Source organism: Oncorhynchus kisutch, unplaced genomic scaffold (genome assembly GCF_002021735.2).
Source record: "Oncorhynchus kisutch isolate 150728-3 unplaced genomic scaffold, Okis_V2 scaffold3796, whole genome shotgun sequence".
Classification (NCBI taxonomy): Eukaryota; Metazoa; Chordata; class Actinopteri; order Salmoniformes; family Salmonidae; genus Oncorhynchus; species Oncorhynchus kisutch.
Genome location: NW_022265741.1, coordinates 148,309 through 164,576, shown reverse-complemented (window position 1 = coordinate 164,576; position 16,268 = coordinate 148,309). Strand labels below are relative to the sequence as shown.

Genomic DNA, 16,268 nt, shown 5'->3' with positions numbered 1-16,268 from the left:
GCAGAGAGAGAGAGCAGAAAGAGAGGCAGAGAGAGAGAGCAGAGTGAGAGAGATAGCAGAGAGAGAGCGAGCAGAGAGCAGGCTGAGAGAGCAGAGAGAGAGCGGAGAGCAGAGAGAGCAGAGAGCGAGCAGAGAGAGAGAGAGAGCAGAGAGAAGAGAGAGAGCAGAGAGGGCAGAGAGCGCAGAGATAGCAGATAAAATAGAGAGCAGCAGAGCAGAGAGTACAGAGAGCAGAGGGAGAGAGAGAGCAGAGAGAGCAAAGGTAGAAAGAGAGAGAGAGAGCAGAGAACAGAGAGAGAGCAGAGGGAGTGAGAGAGCAGAGAACAGAGAAAGCAGAGGCAGAGAGAGAGCAGAAAACAGAGACGAGAGAGCAGAGGGCAGAGAGAGTAAGAGCAGATAATGAGAGCAGAAAGAGAGCAGAGAAAAGAGAGAGAGTAGAGAGAGAGCAGAGGCTGAGAAAGCAGAGAGAAGAGAGAGAGCAGAGTGAGCAGAAAGAGCAGAGAGAGCAGAGAAAAGAGAGAGCAGAGCAGAGAGAGCAGAGAGAGCAGAGAACAGAGAGAAAAGAGTGAGAGAACAGAGAGGGAGAGAGAGCAGAGAAAAGAGAGACAGATCAGGGAGAGCAGAGGGCAGAGAGAGCAGAGGGAGAGAGAGAAAGCAGAGAGATCAGAGGAAGTGAGAGAGAAGAGAACAGAGAACAGAGAGAAGTCTGTTGCTATAGTGACCCTGCATCACAACACTACATTGCCATAGTGACCCTGCATCACAACACTACGTTGCTATAGTGACCCTGCCTCACAACACTATGTTGCTATAGTGACCCTGCATCACAACACTATGTTGCTATAGTGACCCTGCATCACAACACTACGTTGCTATAGTGACCCTGCATCACAACACTGTTGCTATAGTAACCCTGCATCACAACACTGTTTCTATAGTGACCCTGCATCACAACACTCTGTTGCTATAGTAACCCTGCATCACAACACTCTGTTGTACTAATTGTACAATTTGTTTAATTCTGTTCCACATATTTAATTGTTTTGTATTTCATTTCATATTTGTTCCATGTTTCAACCAGTCGCAGGTTAACATCAACCTGACAGAGGAAACGTTAAATCAATAAACAAACTGTTTTCACAATTAACAGCCTTTTCTTGTTTCAAGTATGTTTTATTATGAACAGTACAATATATCCTTGTTTACTAGTACAACTATGGAGCGTATGTCCATATATAATTATACAACTATGGAGCGTATGTCCATATATAATTATATATAATTATACAACTATGGAGCGTATGTCCATATATAATTATACAACTATGGAGCGTATGTCCATATATAATTATACAACTATGGAGCGTATGTCCATATATAATTATATATAATTATACAACTATGGAGCGTATGTCCATATATAATTATACAACTATGGAGCGTATGTCCATATATAATTATACAACTATGGAGCGTATGTCCATATATAATTATATATAATTGTACAACTATGGAGCGTATGTCCATATATAATTATACAACTATGGAGCGTATGTCCATATATAATTATATATAATTATACAACTATGGAGCGTATGTCCATATATAATTATACAACTATGGAGCGTATGTCCATATATAATTATACAACTATGGAGCGTATGTCCATATATAATTATACAACTATGGAGCGTATGTCCATATATAATTATACAACTATGGAGCGTATGTCCATATATAATTATACAACTATGGAGCGTATGTCCATATATAATTATACAACTATGGAGCGTATGTCCATATATAATTATACAACTATGGAGCGTATGTCCATATATAATTATACAATTTGTTATTCAACATAAAAGACAACAAATTATTATTATCACATTGGTATTTTAACAGTGTTATTTTAAGAGGTCCAAGGTCAAGGTCACAATTATAGGAAGACGCGCATGTGTGTGTCCAGTGTGTGTGTGTCCAGTATGAGTATGTGTACTGTGTGTGTGTGTGTGTGTTTGTCCAGTGAGTGTGTGTGTGTCCAGCAGGTGTGTGTGTGTGTTTGTCCAGTGAGTGTGTGTTTGTCCAGTGTGTGTGTGTCCAGCAGGTGTGTGTGTTTGTTTGTCCAGTGTGTGTTTGTGTGTGTTTGTTTGTCCAGTGTGTGTTTGTGTGTGTTTGTTTGTCCAGTGTGTGTTTGTGTGTGTGTATTTGTTTGTCCAGTGTGTGTGTGTGTGTGTGTGTATCCAGTGTGTGTGTGTCCAGCAGGTGTGTGTGTCCAGTGTTTGCGTGTGTGTGTTTGTTTGTACAGTGTGTGTGTGTGTTTGTCCAGTGTGTGTGAGTGTGTTTGTCCAGTATGTGTGTGTGCATTTTTGAGTCCAGTGTGTGTGTGTGTTTTTCCAGTGTGTGTGTGTGTGTGTCCAATTGTGTGTGTGTGTGTGTGTTTGTCCAGTGTGTGTGTCCTCTATGTGTGTGTGTGTGTGTGTGTGTGTGTGTGTGTGTGTGTGTGTGTGTGTGTGTGTGTGTGTGTGTGTGTGTGTGTGTGTGTGCGTGTGTGTGTGTGTGCGTTTGTCCAGTGTGTGTGTGTGTGTGTGTGTTCAGTGTGTGTTCAGTGTGTGTGTGTCCAGTGTGTGTGTGTGTTTGTGAGTCCAGTGTGTGTGTTTGTCCAGTGTGTGTGTGTGTGTGTGTTCAGTGTGTGTTCAGTGTGCTTGTCCAGTGTGTGTGTGTGTGTGTGTGTGTGTGTGTTTGTTGTGTGTTTTTGTCCAGTATGTGTGTGAGTCCAGTGTGTGTGTGTGTGTGTTTGTCCAGTGTGTGTGTTCAGTGTGTGTGTTTTTGTCCAGTGTGTGTGTCCAGAGTGTGTGTGTATTTTTGTTTGTCCAGTGTGTTTGTGTGTTTTTGTCCAGTGTGTTTGTGAGTCCAGTGTGTGTGTGTGTGTCTAGCGTGTGTGTGTGTGTTCAGTGTGTGTGTGTGTCTGTGTCCAATGTGTGTGTGTGTGTGTGTTTGTCCAGTGTGTGTGTCCAGAGTGTGTGTCTGTGTCCAGTGTGTGTGTGTTTGTCCAGTGTGTGTGTCCAGAGTGTGTGTGTGTCTAGTGTGTGTGTCTAGTGTGTTTGTGTGTTTTTGTCCAGTGTGTGTGTGTGTGTGTTTGTGAGTCCAGTGTGTGTGTGTGTGTCTAGCGTGTGTGTGTGTGTGTTCAGTGTGTGTGTGTGTCTGTGTCTGTGTCCAATGTGTGTGTGTGTGTGTGTTTGTCCAGTGTGTTTGTGTGTTTTTTGTCCAGTGTGTGTGTGTGTGTGTGTGTGTCTAGCGTGTGTGTGTGTGTCTAGCGTGTGTGTGTGTGTCTAGCGTGTGTGTGTGTTCAGTGGTATTTTTTTTATTTTTCATTGGTATTTTAACAGTCAGAGGTCCTGGGTCAAGGTCCTCACAATTATAGGAAGACGCGTGTGTGTGTGTGTGTGTGTGTGTGCGTGTGTGTGTCCTGTGTGTGTGTGTGTGTGTTTGTGTGTTTGTCCAGTGAGTGTGTGTTTGTCCAGTGTGTGTGTGTGTGTGTCCTGTATGAGTATGTGTCCTGTGTGTGTGTGTGTGTGTGTCCAGTGTGTGTGTGAGTCCAGTGTGTGTGTCCAGTGTGTGTGTATCCAGTGTGTGTGCCCAGCAGGTGTGTGTGTCCAGTGTGTGTGTGTGTGTGTGTGTCCAGAGTCTGTGCGTGTGTGTGTGTTCAGTGTTTGTGTCAAGCAGGTGTGTGTGTCCAGTGTGTGTGTGTGTGTTTGTCCAGTGTGTGTGTGTGTGTGTGTGTATGTGTGTGTGTGTGTGTGTTCAGTGTGTTTGTCCAGTGTGTGTGTGTGTGTGTGTGTGTGTGTGTGTGTGTGTGTGTCCAGTGTGTGTGTGTTTTTCCAGTGTGTTTGTCCAGTGTGTGTGTGTGTCCAGTGTGTGTGTTTGTGAGTCAAGTGTGTGTGTGTGTGTCCAGTGTGTGTGTGTAAGTGTGTGTGTGTGTGTGTCTGTGTCCAGTGTGTGTGTGTGTCCAGTGTTTGTGTGTGTGTGTATCACTGACAGAGGGACACTGAGTCGCCTTCCCACCAAAGCCTAAACACTGAGGAGTTGTAATCAACCCAAAACCCTGGATAGAGGGGCTCAGTGAATGTGGAGGTGAATGTGATCAGGTGGGTCAGTGTGTCAGAGGAGGCTCTATAGAAGGACAGAGTGCCGGCTGGCCAGTCCAGATACACTCCTACTCTGTGGGAGCTGGAGGAGCGGACGTCTATGGTAGTGGGATTATTATTGTGCCAGGCAGTGTAACTGTTGTCATAGCAGAACAGACTCCAGGACTTGTCATTGTCTCCAAGACAACAGTCCTCACCCCCTCCTCCCCTGCTGATTCCTTTATATGTCACTCCTATACCAGCCCCTCTCCCACTCCACTCTACCTCCCAGTAACAGCACCCAGTCAGACCCTCTCTACACAGCACCTGTCTACAGCCCTCAAATCTCTCTGGGTGATCAGGATACGGCTGATTCTCTCTCCTACATGTCACCTTTCTGTTCTCCTCAGACAGAGAGAGGAGTCTGTCTACTGTGTTTGGGTCCAGTGTGAGATCACAGACATCTGATGGATGAAACCAGACACAATATTAGAAATCATCATCATTCACATTAGAATGTTAACTCACTTTTCACTAATTCATTTAATGTAGATGTTTCTAGGTATCAAAAGGAGAAGTTAAGGTAACTTGAGACTTGTTGAATGATCATATGTTATACTGTATGGTAATATAAAACACACTTATTACGCTTTTATTACACACACACACACACACACACACACACACACACACACACACCACACACACCACACACACACACACAAAGCAACTCTTTGTAAACGTTGGTGTCCCTGATTTCTGCTTCTGTAGAACTACAGCTGATATTTAATATGACCAAGTCAGTAATGATGTTGGTCTTTGACTTAACTTGAATTAAGACTTATTCTTAGTCATATTCTTCACAGCAGTCAACACTCACATTTTCTAGGTCCAGGTTTCATTCTGTTCTCTCCACCATGTTCCACACTGTAGCGGTAAGCAGAAGAACAGACAGTCATTGAGGGATACACCTGAACTCACACACACACACACACACACACACACACACACACACACACACACACACACACATACACACACACACGCGAATGTTTGTCTGTGTGTGTGTGTGTGTGTGTGTGTATGTTTGTGAGTCCAGCGTGTGTGTAAGTGTGTGTCCAGTGTGTGAGTGTGTGTCCAGTGTGTGTCTGTGTGTGTGTGTGTATCCAGTGTGTGTGTGTCCAGTGTGTGTGTGTATCCAGTGTGTGTGTCCAGTGTGTGTCTGTGTGTGTGTGTCCAGTGTGTGTCTGTGTGTGTGTGTATCCAGTGTGTGTGTGTCCAGTGTGTGTTTGTCCAGTGTGTGTGTGTGTGAGTTCAGTGTTCAGTGTGTGTGTGTGTCCAGTGTGTGTCCAGTGTGTGTGTGTGTGTGTTTGTGTGTACTGTGTGTGTGTGTGAGTCCAGCGTTTGTGTGTGTGTCCTGTGTGTGTGTATCCAGTGTGTGTTTGTCCAGTGTGTGTGTGTGTGTCCTGTGTGTGTCCAGTGTGTGTGTGTGTGAGTTCAGTGTTCAGTGTGTGTGTCCAGTGTGTGTCCAGTGTGTGTGTGTGTGTGTGTCCAGTGTGTGAGTCCAGTGTGTGTCTGTGTGTGTGTATCCAGTGTGTATCCAGTGTGTCCAGTGTGTGTGTGTGCGAGTCCAGCGTGTGTTTAAGTCCTGTGTGTGTGTGTGTGTGTGTTTCCAGTGTGTGTCCAGTGTGTGTTTGTCCAGTGTGTGTGTGTGTGTGTCCAGTGTGTGTCCAGTGTCATTGAGCACACTGGACACACACACTGGACACACACACACACACTGGAGACACACACACACACACTGGAGACACACACACACACACTGGAGACACACACACACACACACACACAGGAGACACACACACACACACAGGAGACACACTCACACACAGGAGACACACACACACACTGGAGACACACACACACACACACACAGGAGACACACACACACACACACACACACACTGGTGACACACACACACACTGGAGACACTAACACACACACACACTGGAGACACACACACACACACACACTGGAGACACACACACACACACACACTGGAGACACACACACACACACACACTGGAGACACACACACACACACAGGAGACACACTCACACACAGGAGACACACACACACACTGGAGACACACACACACACACACACTGGAGACACACACACACACACACACACACTGGTGACACACACACACACTGGAGACACTAACACACACACACACACACTGGAGACACACACACACACACACACACACACACACTGGAGACACACACACACACACACACACACACACACACTGGAGACATATAACTTTGTCTAAGTAAGTAATGGTAAGAATGTTTATCATACTTGAGTTTCTCCAGTCTGCAGTGTGGATCCTCCAGTCCAGCAGAGAGCAGTCTGACTCCTGAGTCTCCTGGGTGATTGTAGCTCAGGTCCAGCTCTCTCAGGTGTGAGGGGTTTGACCTCAGAGCTGAGACCAGAGAAGCACAGCCTTCCTCTGTGACTAGACAGCCTGACAGTCTGCAAAGAGTCAAATCATATTAAAATCACACTGATATTCATTTTTTCAGCATATTCAGTCCTGCAACCTTCCATTTCTATTCATAAAATAGTGTATCATCAGAAAAAATGACAAATGATCAAAGTATTGCCTGCAGATAGAAACATGTCTAGTACAAATATTATAGTAGACTGACCAGACCAGTTTAAAACGCAGTATCAGTCAGAAGACAGACAGTGAGGTATCAGATTTAGATTGTATTGAGTATACAGTCCACACCATATCTATTTAGACAGTGAGGTATCAGATTTAGATTGTATTGAGTATACAGTCCACACCATATCTATTTAGACAGTGAGGTATCAGATTTAGATTGTATTGAGTATACAGTCCACACCATATCTATTTAGACAGTGAGGTATCAGATTTAGACTGTATTGAGTATAAAGTCCACACCATATCTATTTAGACAGTGAGGTATCAGATTTAGATTGTATTGAGTATACAGTCCACAATATATATTATACTGACCTCAGAGTCTCCAGTTTACAGTGGGGATTCTCCAGTCCAGCAGAGAGCAGCTCCACTCCTGAATCCTTCAGGTCATTGTTACTCAGGTCCAGCTCTCTCAGGTGTGAGGGGTTTGAACTGAGAACTGAGGCCAACACTTCACAGGATGTGTCTGTGAGTTTACAGACAGTGAGTCTGAAACACAGAAGAAATACAATGACAGACAGGTTATATTAAAATATTTCGCTTAGCTTTCCCTGCTTACACTGTTAGCATTTTGGATTTCAGATCAAATGTTTCATATGAGGTGACAGTTTATAATGTCACCTTTTATTTGAGGATATTTTCATACATATCTGTTTCAACGTTTAGAAAAATTAAAAGCATTTTATGTATCTAGTCCCCCTTTTGAAGAAGTCATAACTATTCTGACACTTAAAGTGTATTACATTAGACAAAAGTTTATCTGGTCCCATATTCCTCGAACACAATGAGACATCAAGCCTTGACTGAGAAAGATCGTGAATGAATCATAATGAGTGAGAAAGTTACAGAGGATACAACAAAACATGCTGACCTCTCACCATTACCAATAACAGAGACTACAACAAAACATGCTAACCTCTCACCATTACCAATAACAGAGGCTACAACAAAACATGCTAACCTCTCACCATTACCAATAACAGAGGCTACAACAAAACATGCTAACCTCTCACCATTACCAATAACAGAGACTACAACAAAACATACTAACCTCTCACCATTACCAATAACAGAGGCTAAAACAAAACATGCTAACCTCTCACCATTACCAATAACAGAGGCTACAACAAAACATGCTAACCTCTCACCATTACCAATAACAGAGGCTACAACAAAACATACTAACCTCTCACCATTACCAATAACAGACTACAACAAAACATACTAACCTCTCACCATTACCAATAACAGACTACAACAAAACATACTAACCTCTCACCATCAACCTCATATGGTGTGGACTATGTGTGTCTGGTAAACACATGTGGATCTGGTGAACAGTTATCACTTGTTGACCAACTACAGGAATACTGACCTCAGAGTCTCCAGTTTACAGTGGGGATTCCCCAGTCCATTAGAGAGCAGCTCCACTCCTGAATCCTTCAGGTCATTGTTACTCAGGTCCAGCTCTCTCAGGTGTGAGGGGTTTGAACTGAGAGCTGAGACCAGAGAAGCACAGCCTTCCTCTGTGACTCCACAGCCTGACAGCCTGCAAAGAGATCATCATGACTTCACAAACACACTGTTAATTTAACACCAGTAGTGTAGAAGGACAATGGTAGATGCATTTGGTTGATTCTCTCAAACAACATATAGATTCATCTTCTGTCTCCTAGAATTGTATGGTCATATTGTTATACTGATGTGAAAATCAATGAATTTATTGAATATGTTATTCAATATAATATTATACACATATTATAATTAATATTTTTCTCTAAACTGAATATTTCTTCCTGATGATTAGTTCTTATATGTCATTTTATTTACTCACAGAGCAGCTCTGGAGGCTTTGACCACTGGCAGCAGCCTCAGAAGACCTTCCTCTGATCTGGAGTATTTCTTCAGGTCAAACACATTCAGCTCCTGTTCTGAAGTCAGCAACACAAAGACCAGAGCTGACCACTGTGCAGGGGACAGGTTGGGTTCTGAGAGACTTCCTGATCTCAGGAAGCTTTGGATCTCCTCCACTAGAGAATGGTCATTCAGTTCATTCAGACAGTGGAACAGATTGATGCTCCTCTCTGGAGAGAGATCCTCCCCGATCTTCTCCTTGATGTAAATGACTGTTTCTTCTTGGCTCTGTGAGCGGCTTCTTGTCTTTGTCAGTAGACCTCGTAAGTGCTTCTGATTGGACTCCAGTGAGAGGCCCAGAAGGAAGCGGAGGAAAAGGTCCAGGTTTCCCGTCTCACTTTGTAAGGCTTTATCCACAGCACTCTTGTAGACAGTAACTTCAGGCTCGTCTTTTGTTTGCAGTTTGTCCATTAGATTCTCATTGTTGTTGATGAATGAGAGGAACACATATACAGCAGCCAGAAACTCCTGAATGCTCAGATGAACAAAGCAGTACACCTTGTCCTGGTACAGCCCACGTTCCTCTTTAAAGAGCTGTGTGCACAATCCTGAGTACACTGAGGCTTCATTGACATCAATGCCAGCCTCTTTCAGGTCTTCTTCATAGAAAATCAGATTGCCATTCACAAGCTGTTGAAAAGCCAGTTTTCCCAGGGACAGAATGCTCTCTTTATTCCAGTGTGGACCTGTCTCTTCTTTCCCAAGATACTTTTCATTCTTCTGTTTGGTATGAAACACCACAAGGTGTGTGTACATCTCAGTCAGAGTCTTGGGCATCTCTTCTCTCTTATGTTTCAGCATGTGTTCAAGGACTGTTGCAGAAATCCAACAGAAGACTGGAATGTGGCACATGATGTGGAGGCTCCTTGATGTCTTTATGTGTGAGATGATTCTGCTGGACAGGTCCTCATCACTGAATCTCTTCCTGAAGTATTCCTCCTTCTGCGGGTCATTGAACCCTCGTACCTCTGTCACCTGGTCAACACACTCAGGGGGGATCTTATTGGCTGCTGCAGGTCGGGTAGTTATCCAGAGGAGAGCAGAGGGAAGCAGATTTCCCTTGATGAGATTTGTCAGCAGAACATCCACTGAGGTTGACTCTGTGACGTCCCAACAGATCTTGTTCTTCTGGAAGTCTAGGGGCAGTCGACACTCATCCAGACCATCAAAGATGAACAGAACTTTGTACTTGTTGTAGATGGAGATTCTTGATTCTTTGGTTTCCATTGAGAAGTGATTAAGAAGTTCAATGAAAGTGTGTTTGTCCTCTTTCATCAAATTCAGCTCCCGAAAAGGGAATGAAAATACAAATTGGACATCCTGATTTGCTTTTCCTTCAGCCCAGTCCAGAATGAACTTCTGCACAGAGACTGTTTTTCCAATGCCAGCGACTCCCTTTGTCATCACAGTTCTGATAAGTTTGTCTTGTCCAGTTAAGGGTTTGAAGATGTCGTTACATTTGATTGCAGTCTCTGGTCTTGCTTGTTTCCTGGTTGTTGTCTCAATCTGTCTCAGCTCATGTTCATTATTGACCTCTCCTGTTCCACCCTCTGTGATGTAGAGCTCTGTGTAGATCTTATTGAGAAGTGTTGGGTTTCCTTGTTTAGCGATCCCCTCAAATACACATTGAAACTTCTTCTTTAGATTAGATTTGAGTTCACGTTGGCAAATCACAGCAAGATCATCTGAATCTAGAAATAACACAGAGGATATTAATATTACGTCTGTTTTAATGCCTAGAGTGTTGTAGGACTGTTATAAAGTTTTACATTATAATAATTTATTCTCTTAACTGACTGTCTAAATGTGTAAATGTTTTCATAATGCATTACAGACTGGTGTGACTGATTATATTATTATTGGTATTTTTTAATTACTCCTTTTTCTCCCCAATTCCAATTGTATAGTAGCTACTATCTTGTCTCATCGCTACAACTCCCGTACGGGCTCGGGAGAGACGAAGGTTGAAAGTCATGCGTCCGCCGATATACAACCCAACCCAAGCTTCTTAACACAGCGCACATCCAACCCGGAAGCCAGCCGCACCAATGTGCCAGAGGAAACACCGTGCACCTGGCAACCTTGGTTAGCGCGCACTGTGCCCGGCCCGCCACAGGAGTCACTGGTGCGCGATGAGACAACGACCTCCCGGTCGCGGCCGGTTACGACAGAGCCTGGGCGCGAACCCAGAGTCTCTGATGGCACTGCAGTACAGCACCCTTAACCACTGCGCCACCCGGGAGGCCTCATTGATGGTATTATTAATGTTGTCTCTCTCTCTAAATGAATCAACACAATGTTATAAAACAGCATTCAACATGACGCAGACAGATCTTACATTTCTCCAGTGTGTCAGCAAGCTCCTTCTGGTTCATTTTCCTCAGGATGTGCAGTGTGATCTTCAGAGCCCCCTCTCTGGCACTGCTCTCCTGCTTCTCATCTTCAGGATCCACCACTTTCTTACCCTGCTTCTGACTCTCAAAGCCTTCTGGGAGTTCTGGACTAAGAATCCTCTTGAACATCTTCAGCTCGTTCTTCACAAATGTCATCATTTTCTCTTCAAGCAACTGAAATAAATAAAGTAAATAAGTTAAGCAAGAGAATAAATGCTTTCTCATTAACACATTAATGAATGATTGACAGATCAACTTTACTTGAGGTAAACAAAAACAAATGTACATAACAGGACCACATACACTGAATATGGAGGCCAGGTCTGTTTGATGACTCTGGGAAGACTGACCACTGAGAATCTCTGACTCTGATCTCTCCTGTTGGTTTCTGTGGACAAAACATGAGATTACATCTCCTCATCCAGGGAGTACACACACACACACACACACACACACACACACACACACACACACACACACACAGGGAGGGAATGTTGTGTTTGTTTAATATTGTTTTAGGACTATGAAAATGGACAAAATGATGAGCCTATGGATTATGAAAACAACAACAATAAATGGGAAAATGGGAGAGGAGAAATGACTAGAGACAGTGTTGTTTAACTCACTGACCAGGACCCATGAGTTCTTCTTACCTTTGTTCAGTAGAAAAGTCTCCTTCTCTAAACTCTATAGGACGATCCATAGACTGGTCACTCTTCATGGACACACAGCTGGGAACAGGGGAGGCTGGTCTCTCCTGCTTGATTGGACTTCAACACAACAGAGACAAACATTACATCTCTCATCTACTCTGAGCTCAGATGGGGAAACATAAGAAGAGTTTCACAAATAGAACTGACTTCCAGACGTTAGTTAATGGCGCGAGCAGTGTGTCATTTTTAATAACGAAATTCATTTAGCGTCGCGAGCGTTGTAGTCAGTCTGTCAGCCCCGCTAAAAGGCTGGTGTCGTTACTCTGCCTTCTCCGGGGGATGTTGAGGTAAATTTACTAACCGGGAGGGTTGAATTATGTAATTTATTGGAGGGCTGGAAGACGCACTCTCGAGGTTGTTTACTCACAATTTCAGATATTAAGATGATTTTTTATAATGAATGTCTACTGAGGTTGAGGTTCTGACTAGTGATTATTTACCCGGGGTTCAATACCTGCTATTGAGGCGCCCTGAAAATAATATTCAAAAGTTCGGTCCTTGGACACAGAGGGGTTAAAAACTAAAGTTACCGTCCATCTAGTGAAGAGAGGAGAACCGGACAGAGGTAGCCAGCATCCGTCAACGAGAGAGGGAGAAGCCTCACCGGGATTTAACAGGTGGAAGAAACAACCGGGGAGCTCCATCGGTCCACAAGAAATGCAGACAGCCGGTGATGATGTAGTGGTAGCTATGGTAACTAGGATGCTGCTGGTAGAGTAGCTAGCTAGCTTACCGAGCTGTACCGACTAGCTAGGATAACTAGGATGCTGCTGGTAGAGTAGCTAGCTAGCTTACCGAGCTGTACCGACTAGCTAGGATAACTAGGATGCTGCTGGTAGAGTAGCTAGCTAGCTTACCGAGCTGTACCGACTAGCTAGGATAACTAGGATGCTGCTGGTAGAGTAGCTAGCTAGCTTACCGAGCTGTACCGACTGGCTAGGATAACTAGCAGGTCGTTTCTGGCCCTCATCTCGATGATGACGAATCCGGTGAACAACAAAATGAAACAAGGATAGAAAGTGAAAAGGATCTGGCTACACTCACACTGTCCCTGACCGTAAAGAAAAAAGCAAATTGAACAATAAACTTCGGTGTCTCAACACTGTAACAAACTCCGTCGTTATTCCCCAAGATCACCTCAGTCCACTCTGCGCGTAACCGGCTTGGCGCCACACCGAACGTGGACGCGGACAGTTCTGTACGGGGACGCGGACAGTTCTGTACGGGGACGCGGACAGTTCTGTACGGGGACGTGGACAGTTCTGTACGGAGACGAGGACAGTTCTGTACGGAGACGAGGACAGTTCTGTACGGAGACGTGGACAGTTCTGTACGGGGACGTGGACAGTTCTGTACGGAGACGCGGACAGTTCCAGAACGCGGACATGAGCAGTGCAACACAATCAACTAAACCCAGTCTTTACAGTGGGTTACATTAGTAATATTCATTTTTTATTATTATGTTAAACAAACATTCAATATGTTGAGATCTGGGACCATATCGCCAAAGTGTCTCAGAGTAGAACATTGGTCTTATAAGTGATGAGAATAAAGAATTTTTACACTTATGGGTATACGTGGGTGGTTAATAACTATGCATGAAGTCTCTAGTCCCATCTAGTCGGCAGATATTTAGGAAACCTCGTGAGCTGTCCTAAGTAGTTTTTATAATGCATTTATATAAACTAAGGTTGAGGTATTTACCTGGGATTCAATACCTGCTATTCAATACCTCACCTTTTTTCTCTCCTAAAAAGTTATTAATTCACGGACAGACGTTGGTGGGGCAGCTGATAAATAAAGTATATTTTTCTCATTAATTCCTTAGATCTCAAACCTGCCCCATCTTTTCCAAGCCAATTTCTGGACTTTCACATAGAGGTCACTAGGTCACCCAGTTCAAACCACATATGAAAAATAAAACACGAGTCTTGTTGATCAAGTGTTCTGCCTTGAAATAATAAATATAATAAAATAACAAAATGCTGAGACATGTTTTGATTAACAAAATAATCAGTGCTATTTAGTACTATAATGGTATTTACTAACATAATATTATTACTATAACAGTTTCTAAAATAATTAGGGTTAAGGTTAATGCTAAAATAGGTAATACGTAGGGTTAGATGCTGATGTAAAAAGGGCTTTATAAATACATTTGATTGATTGATAGGTTTAGGGATTTAAAGGTAAAAAAACAGTATGGGTTTATAGCTCTTGCTCCTCCCTGTGGCCTTCTGTGGGTACTACATAACTCATTCACAACACTTGCTAGGCTCATAATCTGAGGTAGCAACTGCGTCAGATCTACAAATCAATGAGCTAGACCTGTCCATTTGTTTTCTAACTCAGTGAAACTGCGCAGCATTCACTCAATCCGATGTCTACGAACGAACATTTCGATGCATATCAAATTACCCAGCAGCCATTTAGAAACAAGTCATCAAAAAAAGTGTTGTTTCTTAATTTAAAAAATGTCTTCTGGCTGTTTAAATCGGCCACGTCTTGAAAAAGAGGACAGGGACATATGTTTTAGTTAGGTGGTATATCGTTTTCTGAAAACAAATATGGTAACCATGACCAGAAAAGGTTTAAGGTTTAGCACTGTGGGTCACCACAACGTGTATCCAGGCGAACAGTGATCACGCTCACCAAGTAGCTGTATCCCTGTTGATAATAAGTAACCTGGGAAGATTGGCCAAGATGGCTGCTTGAACAGACGCTTTTTTACCGAGCTCCGTACCAAACTTCAGAAAGATTGTGAAAAAAAAAAAATTCTTTAAAGTTTAGTCATTATTATTTTTATTTGTTCAAGATATAAGACCTCTCCTGTGACTGGAATGATAATTGGATAATTTATTTCAGCATGTCCATGCAAAGTCGTGACAAAAAAGAAAGGAAAAAGTTAGCCGTTCTATTGCTAATCAACAAGAGAGAAACGTGCTTATAGACAACTGCCATAACTACACTTGGCCTATGGATAATATCATGCTTTCGAATGCTGAAGATGACGAATTCCCCTCTTTACCGGTTACTCCGTGCAAACCTCCACCCTCCAAAAAACCCAACATGAACTCTGACATCGTGGCTACCCTCTCCTTACTCATCAACTCCAGGTGTGACGCCATTGAGAAAATGGTAGGCGCGAACACCATGGTTATCGAAGGCTTGAAAAAGACTGTGGAGTTTGCATGTGGTGAAATTAATGATGTAAAAACGAGAGTGGCAAAAGTTGAAAAAAATGTGGAAAGGGTGGAAAAGAATAACAATGTCTACCATAGACGTCTCACTGATCTGGAACAATACACAAGAAAATGGAACCTGAGACTCTACGGCTTGCCAGAGGTGGAGAATGAAGATGTGCGAGGAGAGGCTATCCGTATCTGCCAAGAAGTTTTGCCTGCAGAGAAGAACAAAGTTGGTGATACCATCGACGTTGTACATCGCCTCGGCAAGAAGCAACAGCAAAGCGATTCAAGACCCAGGGGTATCATCATCCTATTCACTACCAGATTCTACAGGGATGCTGTCTGGAAAGCTGCTAGGAAGAACGCCTTCCTTCAGAGCCATGGTATGCGTTTCGCCGAGCATCTCAGCCCGGAAGACATAGAAAGAAGGAACAAGTTGTGGCCAACGATCAAGATAGCACGAAGTGAGGGGAAGGCTGCTTACTTCGTCGGAGGGCGAGGTTTCATCAACGGTTCAGAAATCCATATTCCTCCCTAAAATCTCACCAGAAGGAACAGGTTGATGGTTTCAGCCATGGTATTCTCATTTTCCTTATGTGGTTTACCTAACAAGCATCAGGTGACTATTTTAAAGGAATACTCAGGTATTTCAATTCATTAATTTGTTCTTGTATGACCAGAAGTCCTATTTTGTTTATAAACTTACGAAGAAGATTGAAAGCTGTATGTATTTATGTATACAGTAACTAAGATACTGTCCTAAATGGCATACAGGTCTGCTCTGACTTGACACGGTTATTGTTCTATTTAGTTATTAATACTTATTTCCAAAAAAGGTCTTAGGAACGTTTATATGTAAAACATTTTGTTATACAATTATTTTATGATCAGTTTTCATATGTACTTAAAATAGTAGGTACCCTTTTATTTAAATTATTATTTATTTTATTTCTCAGAATAGTTCCTGATTACACTAAAGAGGATTTTTAGTCTCTCTTACTACAAGAACCCTTAGTTTGGTCTTGAACATAATTTCCAGTTGAGTTGAATTTCAAAGGTTATGGAATAAGCTATTTTCACTTTAAATGGACTTAAATGGTGCAGATCTCGGTTCCTTATCGTTTACGTTCACTGCTCCTACGTCTTTGACTCATCCTACTACAGTTTATACTTTTATATAATCTTTGTTGTTTT

General features: G+C 42.9%; 1 protein-coding gene across 1 annotated transcript in view; it reads right to left on the bottom strand.

Annotated features, from left to right (window-relative positions):
• Positions 1-3,942: 3,942 nt before the first annotated feature.
• LOC109885820 (NLR family CARD domain-containing protein 3-like) overlaps positions 3,943-16,268 on the bottom strand; it is a 122,397-nt gene continuing 110,071 nt past the window's right edge. The window contains exons 9-14 of the mRNA XM_031820958.1: positions 8,701-10,471; positions 8,242-8,415; positions 7,182-7,355; positions 6,497-6,670; positions 5,008-5,054; positions 3,943-4,591 (exon numbers count right to left, since the gene is read on the bottom strand). Coding sequence (XP_031676818.1) covers positions 4,032-4,591; positions 5,008-5,054; positions 6,497-6,670; positions 7,182-7,355; positions 8,242-8,415; positions 8,701-10,471 — 2,900 coding nt within the window. The 3' untranslated portion in view covers positions 3,943-4,031. The remainder of the gene's footprint in view (positions 4,592-5,007; positions 5,055-6,496; positions 6,671-7,181; positions 7,356-8,241; positions 8,416-8,700; positions 10,472-16,268) is intronic.